Below are 17,681 nucleotides of genomic sequence, written 5' to 3' on the forward strand. Positions count from 1 at the left end.
AAAGAAAGAAAGAAAGAAAAAGACATTGTGGGGCTGGAGATATAAGCAGTTAAGAGCATGGATTGCTCTTCCAGAGGTTCTGAGTTCAATTCTCAGCAACCACATGGTGGCTCACAACCATCTGTATTGGGATCTGATGCCCTCTTCTGGTGTGTCTGAAGGCAGTGGCAGTCTCATATAAATAAAATAAATCTTTTTTTAAAAAAGACATTGTAGTAGGGTGACTGTACCTAGAATCCTCTCTCTATGGCCTTTCCTTTCTATTAAAGTAGAAACTAGTTCAAGATAAAAATAATTGGCCATCAGCATATAAGAAAACAATCATATTATATCATAAAATTTATCTATGAGTTTTCTTATAGTCAAGACCAATCAAAGAAAGGAAATGATGGCTGGCAAGCTTGACCTTGCTTAGAAAGCAAAAGCATGCAAGCTCATCTGAAAAGCTATACTGTGTATACTAAATACCAAAAAAGTCATCACATGTTGTTTTCTCATAAATAAGTTGTTATTTATTAAATTCTTAGACTGATGCCTCACTCCTCCTAAGACTACAAATGCCTTGAAGTCAGTGATCTCATCTCTTTTGTTAACCTCTTAGCCTCAGCTGTCTAAAGTAAATGTTTCTAGAAGGAAAAAGGAAAGCAAAATTACATAGATTACTCACTATCCAAGAAATAGAAACTAACACAGTGGGAGATGTCTTTCACCAAAGCACTATAAAATAGTCAGCCTCCCTTACATTGTTAGTGTTTTATATCAATGATTAATAAAAGCATACAGTATAAAAAAAAATAACACTCTTAGATGGTTCTCTAAATAGCTGAAGGGTCCGGGTTATTTCCCATGGGTTAACTTTCATTTAGGCTGTTAGATTTAAAGGATGGTTTTCATCTGTTGAGAGTTGACTTGAGACTTGTGAGGAGTACTGCAAAGAGTTACTCGTGATGCAGGATGTAGAGGGGTCTTCACATCATGATGGATGGTTGTACTCAGTAGGTAGCGGGATCTTCACATGGAAGAATCTGCCACCGTCATGAGACAGGTGAAGTTGTCTCTATAGAAGTAGTGAAATCACAATCTGCTCTCCAGGTTAGAATAATCTTTGAGTGGTTTACCAAGTGGAGAAGAACTCAGAAATGGCAGAGGACATGTGCTCAAAGGAAAAGAAGAATTGTTGCTGCAAGTATTTACTGAGGACCTTTGTCATAGCAAGTTCTGTGTGTTAGGGTATAGGAATTCAAAGAGAATTGACTGACATCTCATGATCTTAAGGAACTCAAAGTTCATGTGAGAATTAAAACAAAAACAAAAACCAATACCTCTATGATAAGACAGATGCTACAACGGGGCTTGGGGAAGAAAAGAGAAGTGGTGTCCAAAGTTTCATTTGAAAAGACAGTGAAGGATAAATGTAAACACTCCAGGTGGTAAAAGAAAGACCTGGCATTTTACCAAGACACACACAAACACAAGGACAGTTTGTCATAAGCATATACCATGTCTATGACTGTCGGAAATATCACAGCTGCCACACAGCTCCTGTTACTGGATCCTGTGAACAAGAGGATGGAAGATGACTCAGCAGTTAAGAGCTCTATTGTTCTTTTGGAAGACCCTTGTCAGAGGCTCACAACTGTCTGTGAATGCAACATTATGGGATCCAAAGACCTCCTCTGGTCTCCAGAGGCACCACCACTCACATCCATACACCACACACACACACATACATATACATAATTAAAAATAGTCCTGAAGAATATTTGTACTTTTATTTTTAATTATGTATATATGACTTCCAAAGAACTTGAATTTTCTGAAGAATGGGAATCACTCTTAACTGCTGAGCTATCTCTCCAGACTCAAGATATAAGATAGAAAAGATGATGATGGTGATGGTGATGATGATATAGTACTAGTACTACTGTAGTAGTAGTAGTAGCAGCAGCAGCAGCAGCAGTTGTGCTTTTTTTGCAGAGTAGTTAACTAGTGGCCAGAGAATGACTAGGGTATTTCTAGGAATAAATATCAATAGCTTACTGTAAAATGCCAGTGGGTTTGAAATCTCTTTGGAAAAAACAAAAATTACCAACTAGAACAGATATAGGAAGTAAACCATGATGGTTGGCAATAAGCATCTTAGGTAGGGTTCATTTCCTTGCCCTGTGCTGGGCCTTTATGTTGTTTCATAATAACATCAAAATAGAGGATCTTTGGGTGAGCCATGGTGGCACATGTTTTAATACCAGCACTGAGAGGCAGAGGCAAGGAGATTTCTGTGGGTTCAAGGCCAGTTGGATTAACAAAGTGAATTCCAGGACAACCAGGGCTATACAGACCCTGTTCCACCCCCACCCCACCCCCACTAATCCCCTAAAAAGGAAAAGATATTGAGGATCTTTGAAATTCTGTTAATGTTCAATAAGTAAAGTCATGAATGCAGAAAAACTATTTTGAAGATACATTAAGTGTCAACTTTTAAAATTAATACTTTGTAAGGTAAGTTTATTGATTATTTTCCACATATGAAGTAGTCAGTTTCACGATGCTACAGTGAAATGCCTGAGGCAGCTGACTCTTGAGAGACAAAGTTTATTTCATTCACTGCCTGGAGTTCAAAGCGTTTCATTGCTTCCATTCTGAAGAGGGCAGCATCTCCTTAGGGCCAGAGCACAGAGAAGTAAAACAATCACATCTTCACCCAGAGCAGGGGGAAAGCAGGAGAGAGTTCACAAAAACATTTGAGGGCGTTCCTGCTCCACATGACCCAAGGACCAACCGCCCTGCTTCCTCAGTACTTATTACATTTCAGTTGCTGTGACAAACTGCCTTAGAAATCCATCACCGCAGAGGAGTCAAAGCAGATCCTGAAGCAGCCTGTCACATCCTCTGGCAAGACAAAGAGAGGATGAGTGTACGCATGTTCATTGTTCCGCTCCATTTTCTCTAATCTCAGACAATTCAGAACCCAAAGCCAAGGATTCAATGTTGCTGCTCACATTCTGCCAGGGTCATCTCACATCAATTAACATAACCAAGGTAAATCCCCACAGACCTGCTCTCAGACCAACCTAATCTTGATAATCCTTCATTAAGATTTTCTTTCTCTATCATTCTGGTTTGTATCAAAGATATGTTAAAGTCTTATACAGAATAGTACAGTAGAATATGTTGTTTGTTTGGTTGGTTGGTTTCGGTTTTTTCTTGTCTCATTATGTAGTCCAGGATAACCTGTTATACTTTGCTTAGCTCAGGTTGGCCTTGAATCTGTGATCCTATCTCTACCTCTCAAATGCTGGGATTACATCTATACACCACCACACTCAGCTTAAAATAAACATGCTGCCATAAAGTAACTATATCCCCAGTCAGAAATACAGAAATAATACATTTCCAAGACTTACGAGGTCCTATTGTGTTCATGCCCTTCAAAACTCGTCTTGCAAGCATGAAGACTTCTGAGTTTGATCCCAGAACCCACTTTTAAAAAATTATTTTCAAATGGTTACATTGTAAAATTCACAATGCTTTTGAATAAAGACTGTTTATTACTGAGCATAAAAACATGCACAGTGTACATAGAAAGACAAAAATGTCCTAGGATAAGCAGAAAGAAATGAGTGTTTACTTGGAGCTTTGGTATCAGATCTCCTGGTTTTTGAAATATTTTTCCAATAAATCCTTATGACAAGAATTTGCCATAACAGATCAATATGATCCAGTAAACACAAATTTTATATTTTTGATGTTCTGCATATTGATCAATTTTAAGAAAAGTATGCAATATAAATACTTTAGTGCAAAAACTAATAATAAATTAAAATAGAAGTAAAGTTCTTTGTGTTTATTTCATCAACTATTATTATTCAAAATGTGGCTCTGCATCTGCTTCATTTTCAAGTAAATTCAAATATTTTGAATAAACCAAAATAACAAAAATTTCAATAATTCTTCAACTGACTCATAGCAGTGTATTTTAATTAAATAAAAATTCATGCTTTTAAACGCACCTATTTTGCCTCAATCTTGGCATATATAGCATACTTTATTCTTGCTAAAACAAGGAAGCTTCCAAATGCACAGTTTTCTACTCTAATTTAGCAAAGACCACGCAAACCTAACCACTTTCTTCCAAAGCCATGAGCAGGGTACCAAGGGTTTTTGTTTTTTGATGTTTTGTTTTGTTTTATTTTGCATAACGAAGCTAGCAGGGCTTATAGATTATATATAATAGACATAATTCCCTCTTTGCACATGTGTATGGTAGGAACTCTAGAGTCAGATGATTTTCACAAAGCAGAGGCTCAGGAAACAGTAGTAGAATACAGCAGGCGTTCTCTCTTGTCCCTCAGCTTCACCACACGTACATCATGCTCCCCATGTTTTCTCCAGCGATCACCGAAGGAAGAGCGCTCGGAAGCTGTTGTCAAAGTGTGTCACCCGAAAAGAAGAATGTACGCTACTGAAAAGCCTGAGCACCCGGTTCCCCTCAACACAGAGACAGTTCGGTGGATTCCTTAAGCTTGTGCAGGAAATCTGTACAGGTACGTGAGGCATCAGAGATCTCCCTAGAACATTCAAAGTCTTTTAAACCAAGCATATTTCCAAAAAGGAGTCCCATGTAAAGAGCTAAGTTCTCTTCTCCATGCTAGCCACCCCCCACCAAAACAGAAGCAGCCGGCTAGCAGTCAATAAGGCTGAATCAAGTTCACCCCTTTCAGCTGCCATCTTTAAACTCCTTGCCTGGGCGTTATCTCCATCCTCGAACCAAGAGGTATAATGGATAGTATGTGCACTTTCTCAGTCCTTAACCTAGTGTACTTCCAGCAAGTGGGAAGCTCCAGCATCCACGACCACTCTTGGGGGGAAATCCTTTCAGTTCTGTTCAGAGTCCAGCTGGTTGAGCCGCTTTACAATCATGTTGTTGATTTTCTTAAGATCATCTATGTCCTTTCCCTCAGCTGTCAGCCTTCTTGACACGTCCTCCATCTGGTTTCCTGTTTGAACTTAAAAAAAACAAAACAAAACAAAACAAACAAAAAAAAAAAAAAACCGGAAAACAGACTGTTACAGTAGAGCCAGCAAGGGGCGCCCTGATAGACTACTCAACTGAGTACCGAGAAGCACCCTTGGCAAATCCCATGCATCCGAGGAGCCCAGAAAGAAACGGAAAAGGTGCTGTCTCTTGTGAGACAATGCCGGGGCCTAGCAAACACAGAAGTGGATGCTCACAGTCAGCTATTGGATGGATCACAGGGACCCCAATGGAGGAGCTAGAGAAAGTACCCAAGGAGCTAAAGGGATCTGCAACCCTATAGGTGGAACAACANTATGAACTAACCAGTACCCNGGAGCTCTTGACTCTAGCTGCATTTGTATCAAAAGATGGCCTAGTCGGCCATCACTGGAAAGAGAGGCCCATTGGACATGCCAACTTTATATGCCCCAGTACAGGGGAATGCCAGGGCCAAGGGGTGGGGGTGGGGGTGGGGGGACTGGGGGGGAGTGTATTGGGGACTTTTTGGATAGCATTGGAAATGTAATTGAGGAAAATACCTAATTAAAAAAAAAAAAGAAACGGAAAAGGTGCCTAGCTATGCTGAGGACCTCCTAGTGCCAGGCTAGACCACCCCTGGCTATGCCAGGGGATTCTGGCTGAAAAGGATGTGCCACGGGCTGTCATTTCCTTAGGAATGATTATCACATTGTCTCATTTCCAGGTTCTTTCTCAGAAATGGCTTCTCCTCATTATCCAAAAAATGATATTCGCTGTATTCCAACATCTATCTGTACCTGCATACATATGAACATGCACACACACACACACACAAGAATGAGATTAATACATCTAGCCTAGGGTGCTTGTACAATAAACACATACTTTTTTTTTTATGTAGGTCTCATTGTGTATCTTAGGTTGGTCTTGAACTCATGTTCCCTGTCTCTGTCTGCTAAGCTTTGGGATTACAAGTGTATGTCATCCCATTTGTGTGCCATCCCATTTAGCATAAAGACACTCGTATTTCCTTGCCTCATTTTTCCTGTTCTTAGTCAATATGATCCTGTCCTCGATATAAAACACGTATGCATTCAAGACATCAGACACGTAAAATAACAAGTCTTTATAAAAGCAGACAGTGGCGTTCATGTTCTGCCTTATACTATACACCAGAATCCCTGAGTCCTGAATGGCTCGTATTAGCTACATCACTTTGAGCATATGAGGCTTCAGTTTCATCAATAGTCAACTCAAGATAATGGTAGAACCTACCCAAACATGGTAATGTCATCGTGTAATCCCAACTACTGAGAAGGTTGAAGCAGGAGGATCACAAGTGTATTTGCATAACTGGGCTACTCAGCGAGTTTAAGGCAATTTTAGTGAGTATGTATCAAAATAAAAAGTATAAAGGGTGCTAGCAATCCATCTTTGTGGGATAAAAGATGCCTGATATACACAAAGTTCACCCCTCAGCATATTTTAATTTTTTTTTATTCTATACTACACAGTTTTGGAAAGGTTTTGACAGACAGCCATCAGGCTGTACCTGGGACTACACACTTCATGTATGACACTTGTTATTGTTATTTCTCTTATCCTTCTACTTGTCCTATAGAAAAGAGGACTCCCTTTGGAGTGCTCATTTATCTATAGACAGATCTAAACTATCTCGAGATAGTTTAACTGGGTCATTACCTGAAGTTAGGCATGGCAGGATAAAGGCAGGTCATTTGTTTATTTTGGGCTAACGTGACAACATTTCAGAATAAGAACCTATTATCTCTTTTGGGTTAGGTGGCTGACCCTCCCATGTTGATAGCTAGCTACAAGTTTACATTTATTGCAAAGTATTCATCTACTGCTTCTAAGTGAGAAGGGACATAATCTGGAAGAAAAAGGAGCAATTAAATGTCATTCTTTGTTCTGTGGCTTCTCCTGGGGAGGTTTGAACAAAATGCCTTTTTACCCCCCTCCAAAGCACATAGAACATCACAGAAGAGGAAATGTGAAGAAGTAAGAGAAGACGGGGCGGGGGGGGGGGAGGCCAGGCAATGGTGTACAGCTTTAATCCCAGCACGCAGGAGGCAGAGGCAGGTGTATCTCTGTGAATTTGAGGCCAGCCTGCTCTACAGAGCGAGTTCCAGGACAGCCACAGCTACACAGAGAAACCCTATGAGGAGGAAGAGCAGGGGGAGGAGGAGAGGGGGCTGGAGAGATGCAATTGCTGCTCTTTCAGATGGCGAGAGTTCCGTTCCCAGCACTCACGTTGTACCATCCCATCTGTAAAAGTTCAAGTTTGCATCCTGGTGATGCAAACTGCCTTGGAGGTACTCATGCTTGGCTCACATCAGTGTCGCCACTTGGACAGGTTTAGGTGGTGGAGATGCATCAGTGGGGATAGGGGCTGATGCTTGTGGTGAAAGATTTGGCCTCTCAGCTTCCTACTCCCTCCACCATGCCTGTTGCTTGCTGCCATGCCTCCCCGTCATCATGGGCAAACTCCCTTTTCCTTAAGTTGTCCTTTGCTGTGTGTTTTTTTTCACAGCAACCATAGAGTTACTAACACACCTTTAATGCATACAAACAATCCCAATAAACTCATTGGTTCACCAAGCTGGGTTTGAGTGCACTCATTTCTTTTCATCTGTCTGGGTGGGGTGAATAGACACTTTTTTTTTTCATGTCTCCACAGGAAAGGTCAAAGGATATGCCTTCCCACAAGCTCAGCCTCAAACACCCCAAGGAGTCTTATTATCATCAGCATCTCCACCTCCTGTGCTCCTAAATGAACTTAAATAAGAAACATTGCAAAGACACGAAGTTCCATTTCTTATTTAAAACTGCTGAAGACAAGACAGGTGTGGTGGCACATGCCTGCCTATACTCCCAGAACTTGGAGGCTGGGACAAGAGGATCCTGCCTCAGAGAGAGAGAGAGAGAGAGAGAGAGAGAGAGAGAGAGAGAGAGAGAGAGAGAGAGAGAGAGAACTTGCCAGGTACCAAAAACATGAAAGGGCAGAAGAAATGACAAGATGGGAGACCCCAAAGTCTAGTCAAAATGGTGTCAAAGATAATCCCCAGCTCTGTGTAGCTATCTGTAGTATGAAAGAATATAGCAATAATTCCCAATAACAGTAAAAGAAAAAAAGGGTCATCTAAGGGAGACCTGTGGTAGCTCCAATGGAGGAGACTACACATAATACATCTCACTTCAGATAAATAGAATGGTGACACAATCAGCTTAGAGGTCTCTAGTCTGAAGTGCAGGTATATATGTGGAATAGAGCACATGAATTATTCTTTGGGGAAGGAATAGAAAATTGATGAGGCTGTGTCACCACTTAAGGGTGACATGTATTGCCCAGGTCAAGAGCAAACAGGGCAGAAGCTAGCTAGCATCCAACAGGGCAGAGTAACCCATCCTCACAACCCCAGAGCTAGCTCAAGCCATTAGCTGGAGCCCTTGCTACTTGGAACAGACTTCTGGGAGATGTGCAAATGAGGAAACGGGAGGTGGCATTTAAACCTCAGGAAAATGCGTGTGTATCTAAATGTGATGAAGATATTTATGTGTTGAATAAAGAAAACTAAAATTAAGTAGGGTGTGTTGCATACAGTTTGGCAGTAAAGGCTCCAGGTGATAAATTAAAAGCTTATATAAATATTTAATATAAATGTAACCTGATGATATGGGAGCATGCCCTGCACTTGTACCCAAGGACCCTATCCAGGAGCAACAAAGTGCCTTTAAGACACTGGGTCTCCCACAGGCTTCTCCTGGAAATTCTGATAGCTAGGACTCTCTAACTCCAGAAGCAACAGCTATTAAGGACGCACACACAAAGTAGAGACAGTCCTGCCTGAAGTACTTACTTATTAGAAAGATGGCGAAGAAGACCAGAGCCAGGCTGACCGTCAACACCAGGAGCAGCCCCACAAAAAACAGCCCCCGCCTTCCATTTCCTGGGGTTGTGCCAGCATTGGGGAATTTGTCCTCTAAAGCTGATGGGAAACAAAGTGACAGAATCTCCGCATCTCACAGAGATGTGATACACACACTCATTTTCCCTGGACAGCCCTGAAAAGTGACTTCTGCATTCGGAATACCTTTGGACAAGCAATTTTGTAACTGTTTACCTTCTCTGTTGGAATTCCAAAAAAAAAAGAATAGGGTTGAGCTATGTCCTTGAACCTGTTTGGAAGGTTCTTTGAGAACTGTTCACTGTGGAATAGAGCACATGAATTATTCTTTGGAGAAGGAATAGAAAATTGATGAGGCTGGACTGGCCGTCTCCTAGGTAACCTAAACAGAGCTAGGTATGTGATGCCTTCCCTGAGTGGAAGACCAAAAGCTGTGTGGTGTATCCCAGGAAACTGCTTTTATTATCAGAATAATCTCTCAGGTCTATATCCATTTAGACAAAAGAGCCCCTGGGGTATTTTGGTTTCTTGAAGCTATTTCCAAGATAGATCTGCTGAGAAACCAGCCCCTCTCAATGCTCTGTGCTGAGAATTGCCTCTCATTAGCTACTTTGTAACTCTTCGGTGCCTAAAAGCTTACAGATAAACTTAAACAAGAGCCATGAACCCCTGGCATAAGCAGAGTGCCAGATTACATTTTAGATTCTCCTCCTCTCTGAATTGGTCTCACACATTATACTGTTTGATTATCTAATCAAGTACATTCCATGTTCCGGTCTGTCAGCAGCTGCTGCTTCCTAACCCACGCCACACCACAGCTGACACCAACACCTCCCTTCCCACTGCACTAAAACCAGGCGAGGATCTGAACAAAAGGAAGAGCCCAGAAAAGATGAGAAGGAAATAGCAGTTATAGAACTGGGCAGGAATTGTGGAGTGAGCATGAGGCAAATGACAAATGGGCCATTCACGCCTGTGTTAGGATAGTCATCAGTTAAGCTAGAAAAGATGGAGCCCAGAAGCCCCGAAAGGCCTGGTTTCTAACACTTAGAGAGCAAGATACATGGTGTATTCAGGAGGTTTTTGGGTTGCTCTGATGTCTCCTCCAGTACTTTAATTGGAAAATTTGTAATTTTTAAGTAGAGAAGGAAGTTGACTCCTTGCACAACAGAATTTTAATGGTTTTTAAAATAAATGGATGAATGTGTTGAGCATTTTTTTTCAGTAATCTCTGATAAAACAAGACCCCTGGGAAGCAGAGATTATTTTAAAAAGGGGGGGGGTGCTGAGCAATCCTTGTACCCAGGAACAGAACACCATAGATTTTTCCTTAAGAGTTTTACAGGGAAAAACAGGGCATGGAGCAGGGTCTTACTATGCAAGCAGGCTACCAGGAACTACCTATTATAGCCCAGACTGACCTTACATTTATGATCCTCCTGCCTCACCCTTCCAAGTGTTGGAATTACAAGCATGGGTCACTAACTTCTCTTGGGAATTTTGATGAGTTCAGCCCTTGCCAAGGAAGTCAATAACACTTTGACATATTGGGAGCCCGAAACAAAAACTGCTAAATGATAAACAACATTTCCAGTGTCCAGTGATTGCTGATGCCCACTGTGTCCCTACTGCATGAAACACATCCACCATGCCCTTGATATCTTTAAGAAGTCCCAAGGCCATGCTTCCAGGACCATACATACAGAATAGATGTTGTGATTCTGTCGGACAGAGATTGAGTTTGTTTAAGTCATTTATGGAATCCACAACGTAGAGTCTTCCTTCTTCCTGGATGCCATGAGACCCAGCATCCTGAGAGGAATGAGTCATTGTGCCTGAAAAGAAAGCATCAACATTAGGAAGAAGAGGCTGGGCTGCGGAGCTGTGCAAGCCAGAACAGTGGGAAGCTGGAGAGACACACGAGTTCCCATCCACGGATGCTGGGCTAGGGGTGAGACACACTGTCTAGAGGAAAGAGTTCCTTGGTTGGACAATGTAGTCGGTATGCTTTTGCCTCTGCTTGCCAGAGCCAAGTGTGTGGCTAGCATACAGCCATTCATACCCTGCTTATCTGTAACACCCTCTCTCCTCCTTGGCTTCCCCACTTCTATCTTATTTCCTCTGGGTCTGTTTTTTTATTTTCCATAATTGCCTCTCAAAATGTTTTTTTTTCAAATTACATGGTTCCTAGTTTAATATGCTTCAAGCCCTCAGTGCAAAAACACTACTTATAAAGACAAAATAAGCTAGTCAACAAAATGAGCATAAAACAGACAGACCAATATTTAACTCTGAACCCTTCTAATTTCCTAATTTAACACACACACACTCACACACAAAAACAATGTAATCTTGGTGTCTGGCAAGATAGCCCAGTACTTGTTACCAAGCCTGACACCCTGACTTTGAGCACAGAAATCTATATGGTGGAGGGAAAGAAGAAATCTCCCAAGCTGCCCTCTGACCGCCACACAGCACTTAAGCACCATGCCTACATGCACAAGGTAAATAATGTAAAAAATATTCGTTGAAATTTTCTTCAGTTTGGCTTGAAGTTTTGTCCTCAAATATATCATTTAGCCATTAGATACAGGCTGTGGCTTTCCAGGACCAACCCTTAGCAAACACAGATACTAATAACTTACCATTGTTATTTCTATTTTCTGCGTGAGTGTTTGCTTGCATGTGTGTATGTGGACCACATGCATGTCTGGTGCCCAAGGAGGCTAGAAGAGACAGCTGGATTTCTTGGAACTAAAGTTAAGGCAGGTTGTAAGCTACCACCAAATCTGAACCCAGGTACTCTGCAAGAACAGTGACTGCTCTTAACCGCTGAGCCATGTCTCCAGCCAGTAGAAAGAGGAATCTTGATTGTCCCAGGACTTCCGCTCTGTTCCATCGAGTTTCTAAGAAACTAAGATCACCTATATAACAGGTACTTTTTCAGCTGAGGTTTATATGTAAGGTAATATTCACGACTTCCATCCTAAAAAGTCTGAATAGATTAGACCAATCAATAATGATGCCTCTTTAATGCATGGCTGGAAAGACAGCTCATTGTGTGACGTGCTTGCTGCACAAGCATGAGGTCCTGACTTCACATCTCAGTACAGAAAAGCAGGGTGCTGTGCTGCCCATCTGTAAACCCAGTGATGGGTAATAGTGGAGACAAGCAGATTGCAAGGCTTCATGGGCCAACCAGTCTAGCCAAAGCAGTGAGCTCCAGGTTCCTTAAGAGACCCTTTCTCTGGGTAGAAAGAAGATGCATGAAAGTGACCTCCTGACTACACACGGGCACACACACATACACACATACACACATACACACACACACACACACACACAAACAATAATAAGAGATTCTGGAGCTTTGAAAGATGTAAAAGGGCTTCTAAGATATAAAGGCATTTTAAAAAGACAAGGTAGGGGGCTAGGGAGATGGATAAGATGTTATGGGTGAGTGCTGCTCTTTCAGAGGGCCTGAGTTCAGTTCTCAGCACCTGTATCTACTGGCTTACAATCATCTGTAACACCAGCTCCACGGGATCCAACTCTCTCTTCTGGCCTTTTTAGGAACCTGCACTCACATGCACATACTTAGACACATGTATTCATAGTTAAAATAATTCTCAGGAAGAACAGGAGGATGCAGTAAATGTGTCTTCCTACAGGAGGCAACAGATGCCTTCCTGATACCATTCTCTTGAAGAGATTTAAGACCCAACCATAGAGTTAAAAGAAACTAAATGGAGAAGAGAACAAATATATCCATAGAAAATCTGGGGAAAATGTATCACATACTTATTGGACTCCTTAAACAACACTATTGAGAATCAAAAGCCTCGCCAAGCATGGTGGCACACACCTTTAATCCCAGCACTCAGGAGGCAAAGGCAGGCAGATTTCTGAGTTCAAGGCCAGCCTGGTCTACAAAGTGAGTTCCAGGACAGCCAGGGCTATACAGAGAAACTCTGTCTCGAAAAACAAACAAACAAAGAATCCTGTTTACCCAGGAAGAATCTCCCTGGATTGGGCCAGGGCCCTCATGTTAGGACATTGGATACTGCCATTTTGAGGCCTGCTTTGTAACCACAAGAAGCTGAACTTATTAAAGATGAACTTCAAAGAGCATGTTAAGGGAAAGTTTCTACAGCCTGTCACTGTGGACACAGGAATGAGGACAGGGTAGGGGAGGCGAGGGGAGAGTATGTGTGTGTTTATGCATGAATGTACGAACTTCAAGCCCCCATTTTAATAGATTTTTAAGAAATTAAGAATACCTAAATTTTAGCTGGGCGGTGGTAGCGCATGCCTTTAATCCCAGCACTTGGGAGGCAGAGGCAGGTGGATTTCTGAGTTCGAGGCCAGCCTGATCTACAAAGTGAGTTCCAGGATAGCCAGGGTTATACAGAGAAACCCTGTCTCGAAAAACCAAAAAAAAGAATCAAAAGCCTCAGGGCTGGAGATGGCTCAGTCATTAGGAAAGCCTGCTGATCTACCAGAGGATCTGAGTTTGTTTCCTAGCACTCACGTCAGGCATCTCACAACCACCTTTGACTCCAGCTCCAGGGGACCCAACCTCCTCCTCCTCAGGCCTGTGAGCACCCACACATGTGAGGCTTATATGGACATGTGCAAGGGAGTAGTGAAGGATTTCACCTACAAATGTAGTGGTACTTGTGTTAAACATATGCATAAATCCCTAGCTAAGAAACACTGTAAAATCAAAAAGTCCCATAATCCCTAAAGAAGCAGTCATCAATAGTCTCCCATCCAAAAATAGTCCAGAACTATTTTTAGTTTAGTGCAGAATTCTATCAGACCTTCAAAGAAGACCTAATATCAATACTCTTCAAAGTATTCCACAAACTAGAAACAGAAGGAACACTACCCAATTCCTTCTATGAAGCCACATTCACGCTGATACCAAAACCTCTTAAAGACTCAACAACAACAAAAAAAAAACTTCAGACTAATTTCCCTTATTAATATCAATGCAAAAATACTCAATAAAATTCTCACTAAATGAATCCAAGAACACATCAAAATGATCATCCATCATGATTTAGTAGGTTTCATCCCAGGGATGCTAGGATGATTCAATATACAAAAATCCACCAACATAATCCACTATATAAACAAACTCAAAGGAAAAAAAAACCCATATGATCATCTCATTAGATGCTGAGAAAACATTTGACAAAATTCAAAGCCCTTCATGGTAAAAGTCTTGGAAAGATCAGGAATTCAAGGCCTATACCTTAACATAGTAAAAACAATATACAGTAAACCAATAGCCAACATCAAACTAAATGAAGAGAAACTTGAAGCAATCCCACTAAAATCAGAGACTAGACAAGGCTGCCCACTCTCTCCCATCCTATTCAATATAGTACTCAAAGTCCTAGCCAGAGCAATTAGACAACCAAAGGAGGTCAAAGGGATACAAATTGGAAAGAAAGAAGTCAAAATATCACTATTTGCAGATGATATTATGATCATATACTTGTGACCCCAAAAATTCCACCAGAGCACTCCTAAACCTGATAAACAACTTCAGCAAAGTGACTGGATATAAAATTAACTCAAACAAATCAGTAGCCTTCCTATAGTAGTAAAAGGATAAACTGGAAATTAAGAGAAATGACACCCTTCAACAATAGTCACAAACAATATAAAATATCTTGGTGTGACTCTAACCAAGCAAGTAAAAGATAAATATGACAAAACTTCAAGTCTCTGAAGAAAGAAATTGAAGATCTCAGAAGATGGAAAGATCTCTCATGTTCGTGGATTGGCAGGATTAATATAGTAAAAATGGCCATCTTGCCAAAAGTAATCTACAGATTCAATGTGATCCTATCAGAATTCCAACTCAATTCTTCATAGAATTAAAAAGAACAATTCGCAAATTCATTTGGAATAACAAAAAACCAAGGATAGCAAAAAGTATTCTCAACAATAAAAGAACTTCTAGGGGAATCACCATTCCCTGACCTCAAGCTGTACTACAGAGCAATCGTGATAAAAACTGTATGATACTAGTACAGCGACGGACAAGTAGATCAATGGAATAGAATTGAAGACCCAGAAATGAACCCATACACTTATGGTCACTTGATATTGGAAAAAGGAGAGGTAGCACAGCGGGAAAGAGCACCAGCTGCTCTTCCAGAGGTCCTGAGTTCAATTCCCAGCAACCACATGGTGGCTCACAACCATCTGTAATGGGATCCAATGCCCTCTACTGGTGTGTCTGAAGACAGATACAGTGTACTCATATACACAAAATAAATAAGTAAAAAGAAAGGAGCTAAAATCATCCAGTGAAAAAAGGCATTTTCAATAAATGGTGCTGATTCAACTGTCGGTCAGCATGTAGAAGAATGCAAATCGATCCATTCTTATCTCCTTGTACAAAGCTCAAGTCCAAGTGGATCAAGGACCTCCACGTAAAACCAGACACTGAAACTAACAGAGGAGAAAGTGGTGAAGAGCCTTGAACACATGGGCACAGGGGAAATTTTCCTGAACAGAACACCAATCGTTTATGCTCTAAGATCAAGATTCAACAAACAGGACCTCATAAAATTGCAAAGCTTCTGTAAGGCAAAGGACACCATCAATAATACAAAACGGCAACAAACAAATTGGGAAAAGATCTTTACCAATCCTACATCTGATAGAGAGCTAATATCCAATATATAGTAAGAACTCAAGAAGTTAGACTCCAGAGAACCAAATAATCCTATTAAAAATGGGGTACAGAGCTAAACAAAGAATTCTCAACTGAGGAATATCTAATGACTCAGAAGCACCTAAAGAAATGTTCCACATCCTTAGTCATCAGGGAAATGCAAATCAAAACAACCCTGAGATTCCACCTCACACCAGTCAGAATAACTAAGATCAAAAACTCAGGTGACAGCAGATGCTGGTGAGGATGTGGAGAATGAGGAACACTCCTCCATTGTTGGTGGGATTGCAAGCTTGTACAACCACTCTAGAAACCAGTCTGGTGGTTCCTCAGAAAATGGGACATAGTACTACCTGAGGACCCAGCTATACCACTTCTGGGCATATACCCAAAAGATGCTCCAACATATAACAAGGACACATGCTCTGTTAAGTTCATAGCAGCCTTACTTATAATAGCCAGAAGCTGGAAAGAACCCAGATGTCTCCAACAGAGAAATACTTACAGAAAATGTGGTACATTTACACAATGGAGTACTACTCAGCTATTAAAAACAATGACTTCATGAAATTCTTAAGCAAATGGATGGAACTAGAAAATATCACCCTGAGTGAGGTAACCCAATCACAAAAGGACACACATGGTATGCATTCACTGATAAGTGAATATTAGCCCCAAAAGCTCAGAATACCAAGATACAATTCACAGACCACACAAAGCTCAAGAAGAAGGAATACCAAAGTGTGGGTGTAGAAGGGGGAACAAAACTCTCATGGGAGCAAATATGGAGACCAAGTGTGGATCAGAGACTGAAGGAAAGGCTATCTAGAGACTTCCCCACCTGGTTATTCATCCCATATATAGTCTCCACACACAGATACTATTGTGGATGCCAAGAAATTCATGCTGACAGGAGCCTGATATAGCTGTCTCCTGAGAGGTTCTGCCAGAGCCTGACAAGTACAGAGGCAGATGCTCGCAGCCAACCATTGGACTGAGCACAGGGTCCCCATAGGGTCTCCAAGGGGGGAGTTAGAGAAAGGACTGAAGGATTTGAAGGGGTTTGCAACCCCATAAAAAGATCAACAATATCAACCAACCAGACACCCCAGAGCTCCCAGGGACTAAATCACCAACCAAGGAGTACACATGGAGGGACCCATGGCTCCAGCCACATATGTAGCAGAGGATGGCCTTGTCAGGCATCAATGGGAGGAGAGGCAATTGGTACTGTGAAGGCTTGATGCCCCAGTGTAGGGGAATGCCAGGGCGGGGAGGTGGGAGTGGGTGGGNGGGTGGGGAAGCATCTTCATAGAAGCAGGGAGAGGGAAATGGGATAAGGAGGGCTTCTGTGTGTGTGGGGGGGGGATCGGGAAAGGGGAGAACATTTTAAATGTAAATAAAGAAAATATACAATAAAATGTATTTAATATTCAAGGTTTAAAAAAAAAAAGATCCAAAAGTCATGCACTGATTTTTTTTCTCATAAATTCAAACTGTATGTTTTCATTATCCTGACATTTTAATTGGAAAGAATGCATGTATGGAGTCATTACTATAAAGTGCTTTAAATATTGAAATTATTGAACTTCAAATATACTGCATTGGGGCAGTCTTAAAAGAATGACAGGATACAGTTAAAAACAAGACCAGCAGCAGCTGTGAAGGGAAGGAAAGTGCCTCAGAGAGCAAACCTCACCCCTCAGAAGATAAGCCATGCCCTTAAAGTGCTGTTGGATGCCAGGGCACCAGGCTTGAAGCCACATTTTCAGAAGTGCTTTCTTCATCACCTCCTTATACTTTATTATTCCAAACACTATTTTCTGTGGGGGGAGGGGACCAGGAAAAAAAATAGGTGCATGTGTCACATGGTAGGATCATTGTTACAAACACAGCTTCTATTTTGGGCATGGTAACGGAGACACAGTTCATTTCTGAATCTGACTTAATAGCTGTTTCACCCTCAGGAATGTCACTACTGATGAGAGAGAGAGAGAGAGAGAGAGAGAGAGAGAGAGAGAGAGAGAGAGAGAGAGAGGAAGGAAGAAGAAGAAGAAGAAGA

The 17,681-nt window shown here is 41.4% G+C and overlaps 1 protein-coding gene across 4 annotated transcripts in view; it reads right to left on the minus strand.

Annotated features, from left to right (window-relative positions):
• Positions 1–3,255: 3,255 nt before the first annotated feature.
• Lsmem1 (leucine rich single-pass membrane protein 1) overlaps positions 3,256–17,681 on the minus strand; it is a 16,312-nt gene continuing 1,886 nt past the window's right edge. For all 4 annotated transcript variants that reach the window (XM_029484343.1, XM_029484344.1, XM_021179696.2 and 1 more), the window contains 3 exons: positions 10,626–10,757; positions 8,875–9,003; positions 3,256–5,006 (listed from right to left, as the gene is read on the minus strand). In XM_029484343.1, the coding sequence (XP_029340203.1) occupies positions 4,876–5,006; positions 8,875–9,003; positions 10,626–10,757 (392 nt within the window). In that variant the 3' untranslated portion in view covers positions 3,256–4,875. The remainder of the gene's footprint in view (positions 5,007–8,874; positions 9,004–10,625; positions 10,758–17,681) is intronic.

The sequence above is a fragment of the Mus caroli genome, chromosome 12 (assembly GCF_900094665.2).
Source record: "Mus caroli chromosome 12, CAROLI_EIJ_v1.1, whole genome shotgun sequence".
NCBI classification, from domain to species: Eukaryota; Metazoa; Chordata; class Mammalia; order Rodentia; family Muridae; genus Mus; species Mus caroli.